This window comes from Geotrypetes seraphini, chromosome 5, assembly GCF_902459505.1.
Source record: "Geotrypetes seraphini chromosome 5, aGeoSer1.1, whole genome shotgun sequence".
NCBI classification, from domain to species: domain Eukaryota; kingdom Metazoa; phylum Chordata; class Amphibia; order Gymnophiona; family Dermophiidae; genus Geotrypetes; species Geotrypetes seraphini.
The window spans coordinates 69037213-69054492 of NC_047088.1; the positions used below are offsets into that span (position 1 = coordinate 69037213).

Here is a 17280-nt window from a genome sequence, read left to right on the forward strand (position 1 = left end):
AGATATTGTGTGTACATGAAAAATGAATGGAAGTAATTGGGGGCGGGGCTAGGACGGGATTGGGGGCGGGACTGAATATTAATAGATGTCCCGTTTTGATGAAAAAAAATAAATGGTCACCTTAAGCAAGCTGGTAGTGGGCGGGGAGGCATCCACATATGCACAGTATGGGCAGTCTTTTTTAAAGTGACAGTTCACTTTGGACAGTCCATGCCGGGTTCCGTGGATGACGTTACCCCCATGTGAGACTATCTGCCTGTTGTCCTTGTATAACATCTGTTATCTAGTAACTGTGCTTTTTCTGTTTTAATTTCAACTGTGACACCTAGTCTCAGAACCCTTACAGCTTTCCTAATGGTTGCTACGTACACTGACACCTACAGCCTAGCTTATTACTGGTTGCTATGTGCCCTGCTTCATTGTCGTGGAGATGATGTACAGCAATACCTTTTGCCTTGGTACTGTAGCACCCGGCCTCTAGTTAAACTATAAAATCCATCAGTTGAAATCTGACAGTGTAACAGCTAATGTTTAAATATGTTATTGCACTTGGTTTCATTTTTATTATGTTTTCCGTCTTAAAGGAATAAGTCTTCCACATTCAGCAGCAAACTCCCACCTTTTGGTAGAATATCTCCAGATGGCTCTTGCTAGGAAGCTGACGCAGAGTAGTTTCTTGTTTGTTTCTGCGCATGCCTTAGTTTGCAGGCATCAGTAGTGTGACAAGAGGCGAGTCCTACACAGACCGTATCCGATTACAGTCACGAGTCAATGAAATGCAGAACTGCCGGGTGGAGGATCAGGAAGGAAAAAGAAGACTAGCAGCAGATGAGGTAGGAAAATTGGGATTAATGGTGCCCCTAAGATTAGAAAACTCAGCAAGGGGAAATCTGCCCTGCTGAATCCCAGCCACAAACCTAAATTGCTCTTTGCTGTTTTCTGCCAAATATCAGAGAAACTTCCTGCAGCAAGGCCAGAGTTCAATGAGGCTCCAATATATAATCGTCTTCAGTAGAAACAAAATTAAAATAAGATAATATCTTTCTCTTTAGACTAACTTTTTTTTTTTTTTTTTTTTTTTAATATACTAACCTTTGATGGCTGGAAGCTTCTTCCTCATGTCAGAACATAGTAAAAGTTGCTGTGCTTCTGAGTGGATGGTAGTCAAGTGAGGATAGCTGGCCTGCCTATACCTTTTTTATTGTTGTTTTCCTATCCTACAATGAGTTGGTTCAGATATAGGGGATTCATTACTGGAAGAAGTGGTTTGCTCTGGGGTGGGTGCAGGGATAAACTGCTCTGGTGAGACTGGGAGAGAAGAGGTGAAAGTGTCAGAGGGATGACTTGCTCTCATGGTAAGTTAGTAAGTTTAGAACATAGGGGCATGAGTAAGGTGACCATATGTCCCGTTTTCAGATCCCCTCTCCCGTTGTCCCCACTCAGAGCTTCGGGATGCCGAAATGTCCCATTTTCAGAGACGGTGTCCCGAAGCTCTGAGTGGGGACAACGGGACAGGGGATAGCAATCTAGATTCGGCAGCGGCAGCATCATTGCTCCAGGCCCCGCTGACCCTCCTATCTCTCCCTCCCATGCAAAACCCCGCCGACCCTCCCATGCAAGATAACCAACTGAGTGACAAACCTCCCTCCAGCAGTGTTAGCAGCCGCAGCACTCTTAAACAGGCTGCTTCGCGGCTTTCTCCTGCCGGTGAGTCCCTCTGCTGCATCACTGATTATGTCATCAGTGACACGGCAGAGGGAATCACCAGCAGGAGAAAGCCGTGAAGCAGCCTATTTAGAGTGCTGCGGCTGCCAACGCTGCTGGAGGGAGGTTTGTCACTTTGTCGGTCATCTTGCATGGGAGGGTCGGCAGGGTTTGCTTGGGAGGGGGGAGAAGCGGTCTGCCTTGGGTGCTTCAAGACATGACGCCATTACTTTCTTTGGGCAGCAGCAGCGTTTACAATTCGCTGCTGTTGCCGGCTTCAGGCCTTCCTTTCTGCTGGATCCTGCCTACTTCCTGTTTTCATGAAGACAGGACCCGACAGAGAGGAAGGCCTGAAGCCAGCAACAGCAGTGAATTGTGTATGCTGCTGCTGCTGCCCAATGAAGTTCATGACACCAGGCCTTGGGTGACAGAAGGAGGAAAGGGAGCAGAGGAGGAGAGAATTGGGGAGAGTGTTGCTGTACCCAACTGGAGGGAGAAGGAAGATGAGGGAGGGAATGGAAGGAGATCCCAGGGCTTGGAGGGAAGAAGAGATGCCAGGGCATGGAGGGAAGGATGAAGGGGGCTTTTCTCCCTGGAAAAGCGGAGACTTAGAGGAGACATGATAGAAACCTTCAAGATCATGAAGGGCATAGAAAGAGTAGACAGGGACAGATTTTTCAAAGTACGGGGAACCACAAGTACAAGGGGGCACTCAGAGAAATTGAAAGGGGAAAGGTTTAGAACAAACGCCAGGAAGTTCTTTTTCACTCAGAGGGTGGTGGATACATGGAACGCGCTACCGGAGGATGTGATAAGCAGGAGCATGCTACAGGGCTTCAAAGAGGGTCTGGACAGGTACCTGGAGGACAAAGGGATTGAGGGGTACAGATAGGAGTAGAGGTAGGTATTAGGGATAGGATTAGAGGCAGTTACAAAATTAGTCAGGGACACTGTTCAGGCAGTTAGGCCTGATGGGCCGCCGCGAGAGCGGACCGCTGGGCAGGATGGACCTCTGGTCTGCCCCAGCGGAGGCAACTTCTTATGTTCTTATATGCCAGACCAAGGGAAAAGAACAGAGGAGATGTCAGAGCATGGAGGGGGGAGGGAGATATGGAAGAAAAGGAAAGGAGAGAGATGCCAGGGAATCAGGGAAGGGATGATGCCAGACCGTGGGGTGGGAAGGAAAGAAAGGAGAAGAGAGAGATGCCAGAGCATAGGGGAGGGGGTGATGACCAGTGTTCCCTCTAAGATGAGCGCATGAGTGATTGCTCACTATTTTCAGTGTCGTCGCTCATATGCTTTCCCCTGTCGCTCACTCGAGGGGAGAGGAAGCGGCGGCGGACCTGTATTTTAAAGTTAAAAGATGCAGCGGCGACTCCTCTCAAGATCCCCGACTGCATCGGACTTCCGACGCAGGTGGGGATTCGTGAGAGGAGCCGCTGCCACGGGAGGGGGGGGGGCGGTCCGCCCCAGCTGTGCACCCGCCCTAAGGCTACAGTCGGAGAGGAAGTTCGGGCCAGCCAATCGCTGCCTGGCTGGGCGGAACTTCCTCTCCGACGGCAGAATTGATGTCGGGGGAATGCTGGTTGGCCCGGTGGGAAGTAGAGAGAGCTTGGGGCAGCCGTGGTGGTGGCTTTGGGGCCTGTTTCCCCCGATGGTTGCGGCGGTGGCTTTGGGGCCTGTTTCCCCCGATGGTGGCAGCAGTGGCTTTGTGGAGGGTAGGGAGAAAGAAAGGGGGCAGGCAGGGAGACAGAAGGGAAACAGAAAAAAAGAAAGGGGCCATCAAGAGGAAAAAAAAGAAAGAAAGGGCAAGGAGAGAGGAAGAAAAAGTTAGGGGAGGGAATGAGGTCTGGAGGAGAGGAAGCATACAGGCTGAAAGAAGGGAAGAAAGATTGGATGCACAGTCAGAAGATGAAAGTGCAACCAGAGACTTATGAAATCACCAGGCAAGGTAGGAAAAATGATTTTATTTTAAATTTAGTGATCAAAATGTGTCTGAATTTATATATGCTGTCTATGTATTGCAAAATGGCCCCCTTTTACTAAATCGCAATAGTGTTTTTTAGCGCAGGGATCCTATGAGCGTCGAGAGCAGGGCTGAGCATTTAGCGCAGTTCCCTGCGCTAAAAACTGCTATTGTGGTTTAATAAAAAGGATGGGGGGTATATTTGTCTATTTTTGTATGGTTGTTACTGAGGTGACAATGCATAGAGTCATCTGCCTTGACCTCTTTGAAAAAAACCCAGAATAGGAATGATAATTAACATTTTCTCAGCGTATAGTGTGCTTTGTGTTTTTTAATTTTATTGTTGGTAGATCATTTTGACTTGGTCATTTTAAAGTAGCTCGCAAGCCCAAAAAGTTTGGGCACCTCTGAGCTAGAGCGTTGAAACTGTGTATTTCTATTTTATCCCCCCTTTTACAAAACTGTGGAGCGTTTTTTAGCGCCAGCCATGGTGGTAGCAGCTCTGATGCTCAGAATTCTATGAGCGTCAGGGCTGTTACCACTGTGGCTAAAATCCACACTACAGTTTTGTAAAAGGGGGAGGGGTTAGTTTGTGATGACATATTCCATAGTAGGCGAAGGTGTTTTCTGTGTTCTGTGTGTTCGAAAAACATGGTTTTCTGTTAGGATTGATGGTGTAGGATTGAGCTGTGCTGGTCTGGCTCATTTAGTTTTACAATGGGTGTATTGATGTACTGCTCACTGCAATATGTAAGATGCTGCCTTTTCCTAGGTACTCATGTGTGACGTGTGGTTTGTTACTAAAAATCATGTTTTTCTTACAGATGGGGGGGTGGTGTGGGCCAAAAAATGATGGGCCCCGGGTGTTACATATGCTAGGTACGCCACTGTATGTAAAGATACCAGAAAGCTGGCGTAGCAAAACTTTAAGTAAATTGTTATTCTTCTAAGCTTTGAGTATTTAACCCTCCCACAATCTCACGGGCACTCATTTCAAGTTTCAAATTTATTGAGATTTTGATTTAAACACAATATCAAATATTTTCAATGCATATAACAAAAATAAATTTGGGAAAATAAATAAAACCATTTGAACAATAAACATACAAACATATCCATAGATGATTAAAATTACATAAGGAGCACAAGGATAAACTACATTTGTTTAAAAATGCGTCCTCCGCGCCTGCTCATAAATTTGTGGAGTATGTAACTTGTCGCTCATGCATATTTTTTTTTGCACACACCTCATCAATCCTTAGAGGGAACATTGATGACAGAGAGAAAAATGGAGAAGTGGCAGAGCTGAAATCAATCATGTACAAAGGAGAGAAGGGGCACAGGATAGATAGTTTATGGAAGGAGCATAGAAAGAGGGAAGATGCCATATGGAAGAGAGAGAGAGAGGGCGGACACTTAATGGAAAGGGCAGTGAATGGAAGGGGCGAGACAGAGTGTGAACAGTAGATGGAAGGGGGAGAGAGAGGGAGACATACACTGAATGGAAGTGTGGGGGAGAGGAGGGACAGCTGCTGAATGGAAGTCTGAGGGACAGGGGGAGCAGATACTGGAAGGAAGTGGGGAGGAGAAAGAAAAAAGGGCACATGGTGGATTGAGGGAAGAGGATAGAGTTAGATACTGGAAGGGGTGAGGGAAAGAGGTGGCAAGCTATAGGTAGACACAGTGAAAGAGGGAAATTGAGGACTGAATAGTAAAAAAGAATTTAGACAGAGGCAGAAAATAAATTGAGAAGGAAGACCAGGGAAGAACAGGAGGAAGGGAGCGGAGAGAGAGATGCCAGAGCAGAGGGAAGGGGAGCAGACAGATACCAGACCTGGGAGGAGGAAAAGAGGAAGGAGACATACTAGATCTGAGGGGAAAAAGGAGAGAGATATACTAAAATCTGTTGGGAGGAAGGAAGGAAAGAAGGAGAGAAAGAGGCAGAGAAAGGAGGGGGGGTTTGTAAGCAGATTAGAAAGACTACAGAGAGAAAGGCCTGGACGAAAGGGGAAAGACAGGAGGCAGATGCAGAACTATGGGAGGTTCAGACAGAGAGGGAGAGAGAGGGAGACCTGGTACAAAGGAGAACTAACACTGGATCTGGGGAGAGTAACAGAGGGAAAAGAGAGAGAGAGACCTGGACCCAAAGGGAATGGGGCTGGATTGTAAAAGAAATGTTGGATGCAAAAGAAAGAAAGAAAGATTGGATGCACAGTCAGAAGGAAGTGCAACCAAGAGACTCATGAAATCACCAGACAACAAAGATAGGAAAAATGATTTTATTTTCAATTTAGTGATCAAAATGTATCTGTTTTGAGAATTTATATCTGCTGTCTATATTTTGCATTATATTTGTCTATAGTTACTGAGGTGACATAGCATATTTTAAAGTAATCTGCCTTGACATCTTTGAAAAAACCCTTGAAAAACTCGTAAATGATAATTAACATTTTCTCTGTGTACAGTGTGCTTTGTGGGTTTTTTTTAATATTTTATATTTACCATTATGAATTAATAAGATATTGTGTGCACATGAAAATGAATGGAAGAAATTGGGGGCGGGGCAGGGCTGGGGCTAGGGCGGGATTGGGGGCAGGACCTAATATTAATAGATATCCTGTTTTGATGAAAAAAATAAATGGTCACATGAGGCATGAGTCTAGTTAGGCTAGAGCCTACCTGGAGGGGTGAGGAGTGATTAGTGTCAGGGGAATGCTGGTAGCTGCTGACACTGGTTGTGGAACGCTGTCATCTTTAGTATTATAAGGTTGCAACCTGCAAGGCTGACTCAAGCATTGGACCAGGTAAGGCTCTGGCCCAGGTCACCAGAGAAACAGGGTGCGAAAATCCTGGACCCCAAGCTCATCATTAGTGCTTCAACTGGTCCAAAGCTTTCTCCCCCCCTTTTCTCTCGTTCTAATATTTCCAGTGGATGGAAAAAAGCCCAGCAGGACACAGTGTAATTTTTTTGTTTGTTCCTGCCTGGAGGAAGATCAGGCAGGGTATAGCCTCCAGTGGAGCTGCCAGATGACATGGGTTGGAGGAGTAATGCATTACATTACATTACATTACATTAGTGATTTATATTCCGCTTGTGCCTTGCGGTTCTAAGCGGATTACAATTTATAAGACTGGACATTTCCAGTAGCGGTGCAGTACATAAATTCAAGAATGTGTCAAGATACAATTGTTAATCTGGGTTTTTCGGAAGAACTTGAAAGCTAATAGTAGATTATGATAAGTAGTTGTGATGAGTAGATATAGTAATGTCAGGATTCTGGTAGGTTGTTGTGATGAATGGAAATAATAAGAGTCAGGGTTCTGATGTAATGCGAACTGCTGTAAATAGTCTTAAACTATTTTCGAGTAAATCAAACCATATACATACACAATCTCCAACAGTACAGACTTTGTTTTGTACATTTTTGGGACAAATGTTTTTACCATTTGGGTTTTGCTGCAACTTGACAGTAAAGAGTTTCAGTTTAAAGCATTCTTGGAGTCAGAGTGCTTATTTTTGTGACTGTGTATAGGGACAGATAAAGGGTGGGGGTATCTTAAATCCTACTGTCTACCAGGATTAGCCTGGCCATGGCCTGCACCCAATTCAAAAGTTTTGTTTTGTAATTACTTGTCCTGGGTAGTGCTGCCCGATTCATGATTCAAATTGGTTCACCGATTCACTAAGGGTGAATCAATTTGAATCGATTTAAAAACAAAAAAAATCAGCCTCCCAATTCAGTGACTGCCCCTCCCCCCTTGCCCCCTAAAGCAGGATCGGCAGCGCTGCCTCTTGCTGGCCGGCCGCTGCCGCTCCTGCTTTAGACGGCGAGGGGGGAGGGTCAGTCGTGAAGTGCTGGTGTCCGACTTCCCTCCTGGCGTCCGTCTTCCTCTCTGGCTTCCCGCTGGTGTCCGGCTTACCCCCTGGCCTCCAAAGCAGTTTGCAAAGATAGCTAGCACCGCAATCTTCTCTACAGGCTGCTCATATGAGGTAAATGGTGCGTGGGAAGCCGGACACCAGTGGGAGGCCAGGGGATTGGTAGGAACTGAAAGCCATGAAGACTCTCCCTGCTTCGGAGGCTGAGGGCGGGGTCCCGGCCGCTCTTTGACATCCACTCCAGCCTTTGTCGAGAGGGCCACTCGCTGGACTGAAGCAACCAGATCTCTCTTCTTTTGCCTGCAGCGGCCTGTCAGCTGGAGGGAACAGATTCTGCCCGGGAGAGGGAGGGAGGGGGAGTGATAACGCCAGTTCTGCCCGACCCTCTACAATGGCATCCGACAGCGACACGGAGTTCTATGATGCTGCAGAAGATGTCAACATAGGCTCATCCCCTGCGGTGTAAATATACCGCTTTTGAAGCATAATTGCTACTCAAAAAGGGTATTATAATAAATTTAAAAAGATCTGAGGGCCATTGACAACTTATTGTAATGAATAGACACCATTTTCTAGTGAAAGTATATTTGCAAATGTGGGAGGAGGGTGGTTTATAGTTTACTATGGGTTTAATCAAAATAAAAATAATATTTATATTGTATATTTTTGATTAAATGTTAAAGGAAAGGGGGGTGGGTAGGGAATAAATTTATATATTTGATGTTATATTAGAAAGAAATTCAAGTGATGTATTTAATTTCAAATGTTTTATTATTTGTACATTTGATGTAAGATTGAAAATGAATAAAGAATTAAAAAAAAAAAGAAGCTTGATTGTGCCTATTTTTATTTGATATTCCACCTTTCCTCCGCAGCTATAGTAAACTCTCTAAAGTAGTTTCCCTCTCTCCCGGCGGGCTCACGATCTAACTATGGTATCTGGGGCAATGAAGTGACTTGCCCAGCTGAGGCTGCTTCCCTGCCTTTCTGCTCACTGCTTTTTTCCATCAGTTTTGCTTCTTAGGAGATGTATTATTTTTGCTGTGTTTGTTAAAGGGAGGGAAATAGATTATAATTAAGACCAGAAACTACAGAGAAAAAAAAATGTATATGGTACTAATGCAAGAGAGGAATGGTAGGATCGGAGGAGGATCATTTTATTCTACTTTATTTTAACAGAAACAAACACACAGGCAAAAAAATAATAATAATAATGTTTTGTTTTGTTTATTTTTTTGCTGTAGCCTGGGACTGTCTGCAACTGCTTTAAGGGCTGCTTTCTTGCTACAGTTTCAGAATACAGCTTGTGCTCTTTGCATTCTTTGTATTCAAATTATAGTGGGTATAATAATCTGTAGCCTTTCCTTAAAGTAGTGCTTTGGCATCAGCATTCCGGGGGGTAGGGTTGAGCAGACTTTGGAGTGGGACAGGACTTCAGGAGGAACAGGCAGGCCTTCAGGGATGGTGGCACAGGCTTTCAGGGGGAGGTGCAGGCATTCAGGGGGGGACAGACCTTCAGGGGAGGTGGGCCCTGGTGTAGAAGTATACAGAGGGAGGGAGGGAAGGGGGGGTTCAAAGAGATATGCATATGCCGGACTTTGGGGGGGAAGAAATAATGGGTCTAAAAACAGGAGAGGAACGGGCTCTATGACTCGAATATCCAAGAGTCTTTGAACTGTCTCTCAGAGACTAGCCGCTTTTTCTAGTCTCCCTGCTGGAGAATCTACAAAGAGATTTAGTAGAGGTGATAAAACACAATCTTGTGACCTTCTCAAATATGATCTAGTTTCCAGTGGTCTGCACCAAGGATTTCCAGTAAGCAGAGAGTCTCTCTCCTATTTGTGGGAGAATGGCTACTGGCCTGACATCATTGTGTCTTCTTGGATGCTGCTCTGGTTCAAGAAAAGACCTGCCTGGATCTCTGAAAAGATCTCTGTGCATAGGGGCCTCCATAGTATTGTTAAAATCGCCATGAGCCTCAAAAATTACCCTGATGGCATTTGGTCTGCAGTCTGGTAAGGTCTTCAGTTGGTGATCTGCCATGCTGGCCATAAGGTCATTCAACTCTTTACCAACTAGCATCTGCCCTTTAAAAGGAAGCCTTCTCAAAGTAGGTTTGGAGGCTGAATCCCCTGCCCATTGCTTGATCCAGAGCATTCTGTGAGCAGGAATAGTGTAAGCCAAAATCTTGCTCTTGACTCTGATGTCATACAGGGCATTTGCCACATAATCCACCCCTTCAGGACCAGCTGGGGGCATATATTGTGCTATGATGCCAGTCTGATGTAACCTGGTGTGGTATGCAAGTGCCATAAATGAGTCTGCCACTGCAAATTTGATCCCCAAAGCCAGGGCTTCAAATTGTGTTTTAAGACCATGCCCACTTTGCGATTCTGTGCATCCTTTAGCATCACTCCTCCTTCACTAGATAAAGGAGGTAGGTTTAGTAACCTGAGCCACTGTGGAATCTTGTTTGGCTGAACAAAAAGCTATTGGAATTCCAGAGCAATGGGATATAGCCTAGATGTAGTCTTAGCCATCCATGGCTGCTTTTCTAGTTTCAAACCTACAGTCTGTAATAATGTGCAGCACGATTGTCTACTTAAAAATATGACATACTGATGGATCATTCCCCTGGTCAAGGGCTACCACTGCCTCTTGACTTCTGGTCCCTGAATGGGAACCTGAAACCTCCAGTAGTGAACACTTGCCCTAGAATAATAAAGGCATGGAGTATGACCTCAATTCTTCCCAGTTATTTTCTGTCTGATCCTAATGGCCCCCCAGACAGGCTCCTCTATGACATGGGAGCATTCTGAAGGGAATCTCCTATTATTCCAGCACTGGCAAGTCCGCAGGCAGTAAAGGGAGGCCCCGACAAGTTAAGTACGCTTTCCATAATAAATGAACAAAGTCTGGGGTAAAACCCTGCTCTGGAGGGCCCGAGGATCCCTTTAGGGACTTGGATTGGCTCCTCTTGGGCTCTGCAGCTTTCACACACCTGCATTTGGTGGCTTCACTGTTTGGAGACTGCAGAAGGGTTTTTTTTAAACAAAACCCCGGGTTCCCTGCAATTCCCCAGCCCTAGAGGTCTCAGAAGAGGCCAAGCACATGACTCCCACCCCTCCCTCACATGTCCCGCAACTTGCAGTATAGGATTAATCCTCCGCTGTCCATCTAGCGCAAACCTGGCATGATATAACAATTTCATTGACGTACATTGGCTGTGGCAAACAACCACCAATATCGCTGAGAGCCAATTCTACCAGAGAGGTGGCTTCTTCCCGAGGAGATATGTAGGGCAGCTACTTGGTCTACTCTCCAAACTTTTACAAAGTTCTACAGATTGGACTTAGCGGCTCATGAGGACACCACGTTTGGGTCCTCGGTTTTAAAGGCAGACTCATCTGTCCCACCCTAGATACAAGAAACTGTTTTGGTATGTCAGCTGTCATCAGGAATCCATTGCTTTATGCACTACAAGGGAAAATTAGATTCTTACCTCAATTATTTTCTTTGTAGTAGAAGGGCAAAGGATTCCAGATGCCCTGCCCTGTCACTTGCTTCGCCCGCTTACTGCTTTGGACAGATCTTATGGGTCCGGAGAAGATCTTTTCCAGCAAATTGGATAAAAATGTACTAGATAAAATTTTTAAAAAAATGGAAGTGATGAAATTGATAAGTCTTTAAGAGCTCCAGAGCTGTTACTGCTGGTTGCACACAAAGAGGTGGATTGTTAGTTCTACCTAGAGTTATGCTGTTTGTGTTAATATTGTTCATTTTATTTGTTACAGAGCAGAACAAATGTATTGTCAGGGAGGTTTCTCTGATCCCCTCCTTATGATTTATCTTATTATAGTGGTGATTGACTGCTTTGGTACAAACCGAAGGTGGCAGTACAGCCCACCGGAGAAGGAAACAGAATTGAAAAATGTACATGACATCCTTCTGCAATCAATTCGTGACCAGGGGTAAATCACCTATTGTCCGGAATCCTTTGCCATTCTACTAAAAAGAAAATTATTGAGGTAAAAACTTAATTTTCCCATGTACTTTCTTTGTCCTTAGCAGGCTCATAATCTTAAGTTTTGTATTTGGTGCAATGGAAGATTAAGTGACTTACCAGGGTGAAAAGGAGACAATCTAAGATCAAACTCAGTTTCAGAACTTTTGTTTACAAAGCACTAGATATCTTTCTGTATTTAAACCAGTTTTTTGTTCTGTTCTCTGTTTGCAAAACACATTTTTTCTGTTAGCAATGTGCATTACTTTGCGGTGAAACTTGATCCCATATGTTAATTTTAACTTTCAGGTTTAGCAACACTGGCATAGTGCAGTTGGTACAGGTAGGTGTCCTGTACCAGTGAAGAATGGAAAGCCCTTCATCATTGCCTGCAACTGTCCTGCTTTTGCTGGGTCTGTGGACAGCCCGGGCCCGAGCTCTGGACAACGGACTGGCTCTCACCCCAACCATGGGCTGGCTGCACTGGGAGCGCTTCCTTTGCAACACGGACTGTGATAGTGACCCACACAACTGCATCAGGTACTTGGGCAAGATGAGATGTAGGGTGAAAGATGGAGACTCTGTGGAAGAGAACCACTGAAATTGTACAAAGCTTGCTATGTATACCTGTGGGGAAATAAGGAATGGATAGGGAGTCTTGTATTTATTTATTTAGGGCTAGTTTCACTAAGACCACCAATCCAATCCATGAGGGATCCGATCCATAGCCGGGGGGCAGATTCACGAAGCGCCCTCATACAAATGAGGGTGATCGGAATCACGCCCACAACCGACCACACGGATCGCTCTCCAGCGATCCCAACGAATGCGCAGACTATCTTCTTTGCCTGTAGATGGTCTGTGCATGCGCTGGCCCTCCGTGCCCGGCAAAGCTGGAAACTTTTTTTTTTTTAACTTTTTAATACTTTGTGAGCTTGTGGTTTTAACCCACTTTAATCCCGTGGGTTAAAACCACGGGCTTATACTGCAGAGAAGGGCAGGAGAATCGGGGTGGTGAGAGGAGAGTCGGGGCGAGAGCAGGGCAGCAAGAGGAGGAGATTCGCGGCGAGAGCAGAGCGGCTAGTCGGGGCGGCGAGAGGAGAGTCGGGGCAGCAGAAGCCAGGCAAAGAGCAGGAGATGCAGTCAGAAAGCACGCGAGTGACTGGTCCCCAGCAGTCGCTTCTTTTGTTGATCGGCCAGCCCAGTTGGTGTTCGAGATTTGTTTAGTGAATCGTTACCTGCCTATATTTGCATGCCGTTCCCCCTCATTTGCATACACGGATCGGATCGGAGGGTTCTCGGCACCAAGGTTAGTGAATTGGGTCAGGGAATAATCGGGTCACAAATTGGTCGTGACACGATCAGTGTCCTTGGTGAATCTAGCCCTAAGTCGGTCATCTTATGTACTGTTAACTCATAAAATCTCAAAATGGGAAAGAACCAGGTCTTTAAATTAGATGTAAGCAGATATGGTACTGCTCTAAAACTCTGGAATGACTGGATCACTCGTACAGTATGGCTGTTACTACTGTATTTCAGGGTGTGATGAGTTGGTTGGTTGGATGGAAGAGCTCTGATCAGTTTGTTACCCCATAAGATTCACAGAAAATGAGGTTGATTTGGGATTATGGTATGATTGATTTGATTAACTTATAGGTCCTTTTACTAAGGCACGCAAACTGAATTAGCGTGTGCTAAATGCTAACTCGTGCACATTAGTCTATGGACGCATTAGTGTTTAGCGCACGCTAAATTGGTTAGCGCACCTTAGTAAAAGAGGGAGGTTAGTGATTTGAAGCTCTATTTCACAATTTATATATATATATATATTTTTTTTAATTAATTGTATTTTTTATTGTTCATTTTGCATATTTTCAATAATTATTATGGTACTGTTATATTTTTGTGACTGTATTTTTAATTGTTCACCATTATGGCAATTTCATTAGGATTAGGAAAGTATCGTATTTTTTGCTCCATAAGACGCACCCTAGATTTAGAGGAGGAAAATAAGAAAAATAACTTTCTGAACCAAATTCTCCCTGCTAGGCTCTGCACTCAACCCCACACTTCTTGCCAAGTTTTGTAGCCTGTCCCCCCTCCCTGCCAGGCTCTGTACTCTGTCCCCCCCCGCCCCCCTCCTCTGGTGGTCTAGTGGTAGGCCGGGACAGGGCACAGAGCAGGCAGGGACAGGGCAGACAGGCCTAGTGGTTGGCAGGCAGGAAGGAAGGGACAGGGCACACAGGCAGGCCTCCCCCTCTAAGGCATCCCCCCCCCCAAGGCAGGCAGGCAAGTCTTCCCCTCCCAGGCATCCCACGCCCAGAGAGGCAGGCAGGCCTCCTCCCTCCCAGGCACCACCACCAGGCAGGCAGGCAGGCCTCCCCCCTACCAGGCAACCCCCTCAGGCAGGTATGCCTCCCCCTCCCAGGCAGCCCCCCCAGGCAGAAAGGCAGGCCTCCTCCCTCCAAGCCTTCCCGCAGGCAGGCTCAGACTCTCCCTGCTCCCTTCCTATTTTTAATTTGGCAGGGCAGGCCCCAGCCTCTGCACCCCCCCTCCATTACCTTTTTTCATTCCATTGCCCTCCCTCCCTATATGCGGTTGCCTGCCTGGTCACCACAAGCAGTGACGGCTGATGTGGCTCAAGTCCTCTTCTTTTTCCTTGCAGCAGAGCAGAGCACAGGGCTGACTGTATGAATGCAGTGTGTCGAACAAAGGACAGAAGCCTGAAAAGCCACCTGACTAATACACCCATGAGGGGGGAATATGACTATTTAGTTGTGGCAATGTGTAATGTATCACATCAGGTCTGTCTGACTCTTACCATAATCGAACCCAGACTGAGGAACTTTTTGGGTGGAACCTGAAGTCTCACACCAACTGGATCCTTATAGGAACATAACGGTTTTTACAAAGAATTGATGTATGTGCTATGGCAGTTTCCTACAAACTTTGATGAGCCGTGACACACTAAACGTAAAGGCCACGGCTCGAGGCATCCGGAAGTGCATGCACGTTGCCATAATAACATCACACGTATGTGTGACAACATCACGTTGATGTCTGCGCATGCGTGAAGGCATCACGTTGACGTCCATGCATGCGTGAAGGCCCTCCAGATAGGCCCTGAGCCACCAGTGGAGGGTGCCAGCAGGGAAGAGGACTGGAGAGGAGAGACGCTGGCACCAACCGATTGCCTACAGGATGTGCCTCTTGCCGTGAAAGACATCCTGTAGGCAGTCAGCCGGCGCCTCTTCTCCTCCCCAGTGTGTCGTGGCACACCTGAAATCTCAGCAGGCACACAGTTTGTGACACACTGTGCTATGGTTACATTTCCCAACAACATACCAGACTCCTGATGCAGGCCTTATGGTCGAAACACGAATCGTGTTGAGTTACCTTTTATTCAATAAATTCATCCAGTTGAACACCATAGATTACTTTATTTCTTCGTCTCCTTCATTGTTGTTGCTTTTGAATACATTGTGTATTATAGCCTGAGGCTTTTGCTTTCCTATGAATTTCTGATTGATTGGATTTGAATTATGTATAAAATGTACTGAAGCCCAGCCTTTGCATTTCCCAGTGAGCAGCTGTTTATGCAGATGGCAGACCTGATGGTGTCAGAAGGCTGGAAGGATGCAGGGTATCAATATGTCTGTATTGATGATTGCTGGCTTGCTGCCACCAGAGACGCCCAGAATCGGCTCCAGCCCGATCCAAAGCGTTTCCCCAGTGGCATACAAAAACTGGCTGATTATGTGAGTGACTAGGTTTCTCAAATGTGTGCATATGAGAACAAAACCTGGCTGTCTGAATTTTCCATTGAATATTGTATATAAGGGGCAAGATGTAGTGGGGAAATACACTTTAACCCAAAAAGGGAGATTCCTCTGCCAACAAGAGACTAGTATAATATGGGAAAGGGGACCAGTTACAAACAATGTAACAGGAGTGATAAAATGCAACTGTTGTCTCACATAGTAAACCGTAGTTTTTTCACAACGTAAAAACATATATGAATTGATATAACCTCTGGTTTACTTGTCCATGCGATGATTGGGCTGTGAGGTGGTTTTTCCTCTGGGGTTCGCCCCAGTTTTCCCCTCCATGATTCTGAGCAAGCCTGTGAACTCTGTTATATCATCCATATAATACTTTGAACAGGTCCACGGAGTGATTTTCCTTCAGTTCAACAAGAGACTAGTGGCAATTGCTCTGATACCATTCTCTTATTTCCATAGAGATGAGACAGTGAAACCATGAGTTAGTGAATCCTATCTCAGCCTATCAGATCAGCCTGATCTGTTACCAAGGAAATGGGCTTGAATCAAGCACCACATTTTATCCCAGGACAAGCAGGTAGCCTATTCTCACATATGGGTGACATCATCAGCAGAGCCCGGATGCGGAAGCCCGCAGCAGACTTGCTTGAAGAAACCAGAAGTTTTGAGTCGACCATACCGCGCATGGGTGAGTGCCTTCCCGCCCAGCATAGGGCGCATCTCCTCAGTTCTCAGTTTTCCATGGAGCCAAGAAGTCCGTCATTGACTCTCTGCGTTTAACTTCGTTACTTTGTGCCTTCTCTGAACCACGGTTTGTATTTTTTTTCTTCACAAATCGCTGTTCTTACTTTATTTCTAGTTAGAAAAAAAATAATAATTTTTCAAACTTCCATCCGACTACCGGGGCCGCTTGGACCCAAGGGCTTCGATTTTGCGGCGGCCGTTTTTCCTTCTATGTCCCGGCCTGTAATGGGCTTCAAGAAGTGTAGCCAGTGCCAGTGTGCGATTTCCCTTACCCTCACCGTCGATGCCTCAAGTGTCTTGGGCCAGAACATCAACTAAAGTCGTGCGAGCGCTGTGCTACTCTTCAACCTCGAGCCCTTAAACGTCGTCGTCTTTTGGTGGAGAAGCTTTTCGGGATGGATTCTTCCTCCGATTCCTCGACTTCGAAGGCGACCTCGGCCTCACCTTCAACCGAGACTCCTGCTTCTATTGCTTCAACCTCGAGCCTCATCAGACCTTCATCGTGTGCAGCGGCTTTCTCTTCGACGACATCTGCTGTATCTTCCCCTGTTGCCTCAGATAGCTCAGCAGAAAGTTCCAGCGGTGGTGCTTAAAGTGCCTAAGATTTCCAAGTTGAAGCACATTTACACTGCCTCGGTGGAATCTCCAGCCAAAGCAGGTGGTCCGGTTTCAGATGCGGATCCATCCTTGCCAGCTTCTTTCCAGACCATGTTGGAGAAGCAATTCAGAAAACAACAAACAAACTGCAGGTAATGTACAAGATGCAGGCGTTGTTTATTAATAAAAATGCAGTGACATATACAATCTTATGGCCAACATAGAGTATGATGGCAGAAAAGGGCCCTCGGCCCAACAAGTCTGCCCACTCGAATGACCCTCCCCCTAAACACTCCCTCGAAGTGACCCCACATGTTAGTCCCATTTTTTCTTAAAAGCGAGCATGTTGTTAGCCTCAACTACCTGAAGTGGTAGATCATTCCAATGATCAACCACCCTTTCGGTGAAGAAATACTTCCTTATGTCACCATGAAATCTCCCACCCTTGATTTTTAATGGGTGCCCTCTTGTAGTCGTAGGTCCTGTGAGGAAAAAGATGTCTTCTTCTACCTCAATACGACCAGTAACATATTTGAATGTCTCTATCATGTCACTCCTCTCTCTGCGTTCCTCGAGAGTGTATAGCTCCAACTTACCTAGGCGTTCT

At 45.9% G+C, this 17280-nt stretch overlaps 1 protein-coding gene across 2 annotated transcripts in view; it reads left to right on the forward strand.

Annotated features, from left to right (window-relative positions):
• Positions 1-434: 434 nt before the first annotated feature.
• GLA (galactosidase alpha) overlaps positions 435-17280 on the forward strand; it is a 60073-nt gene continuing 43227 nt past the window's right edge. The window contains exons 1-4 of one of the 2 annotated variants that reach the window (XM_033945716.1): positions 435-833; positions 11407-11575; positions 11860-12090; positions 15134-15308. In XM_033945716.1, coding sequence (XP_033801607.1) covers positions 11918-12090; positions 15134-15308 — 348 coding nt within the window. In that variant the 5' untranslated portion in view covers positions 435-833; positions 11407-11575; positions 11860-11917. The remainder of the gene's footprint in view (positions 834-11406; positions 11576-11859; positions 12091-15133; positions 15309-17280) is intronic. The other variant, XM_033945715.1, reaches the window with a different exon arrangement.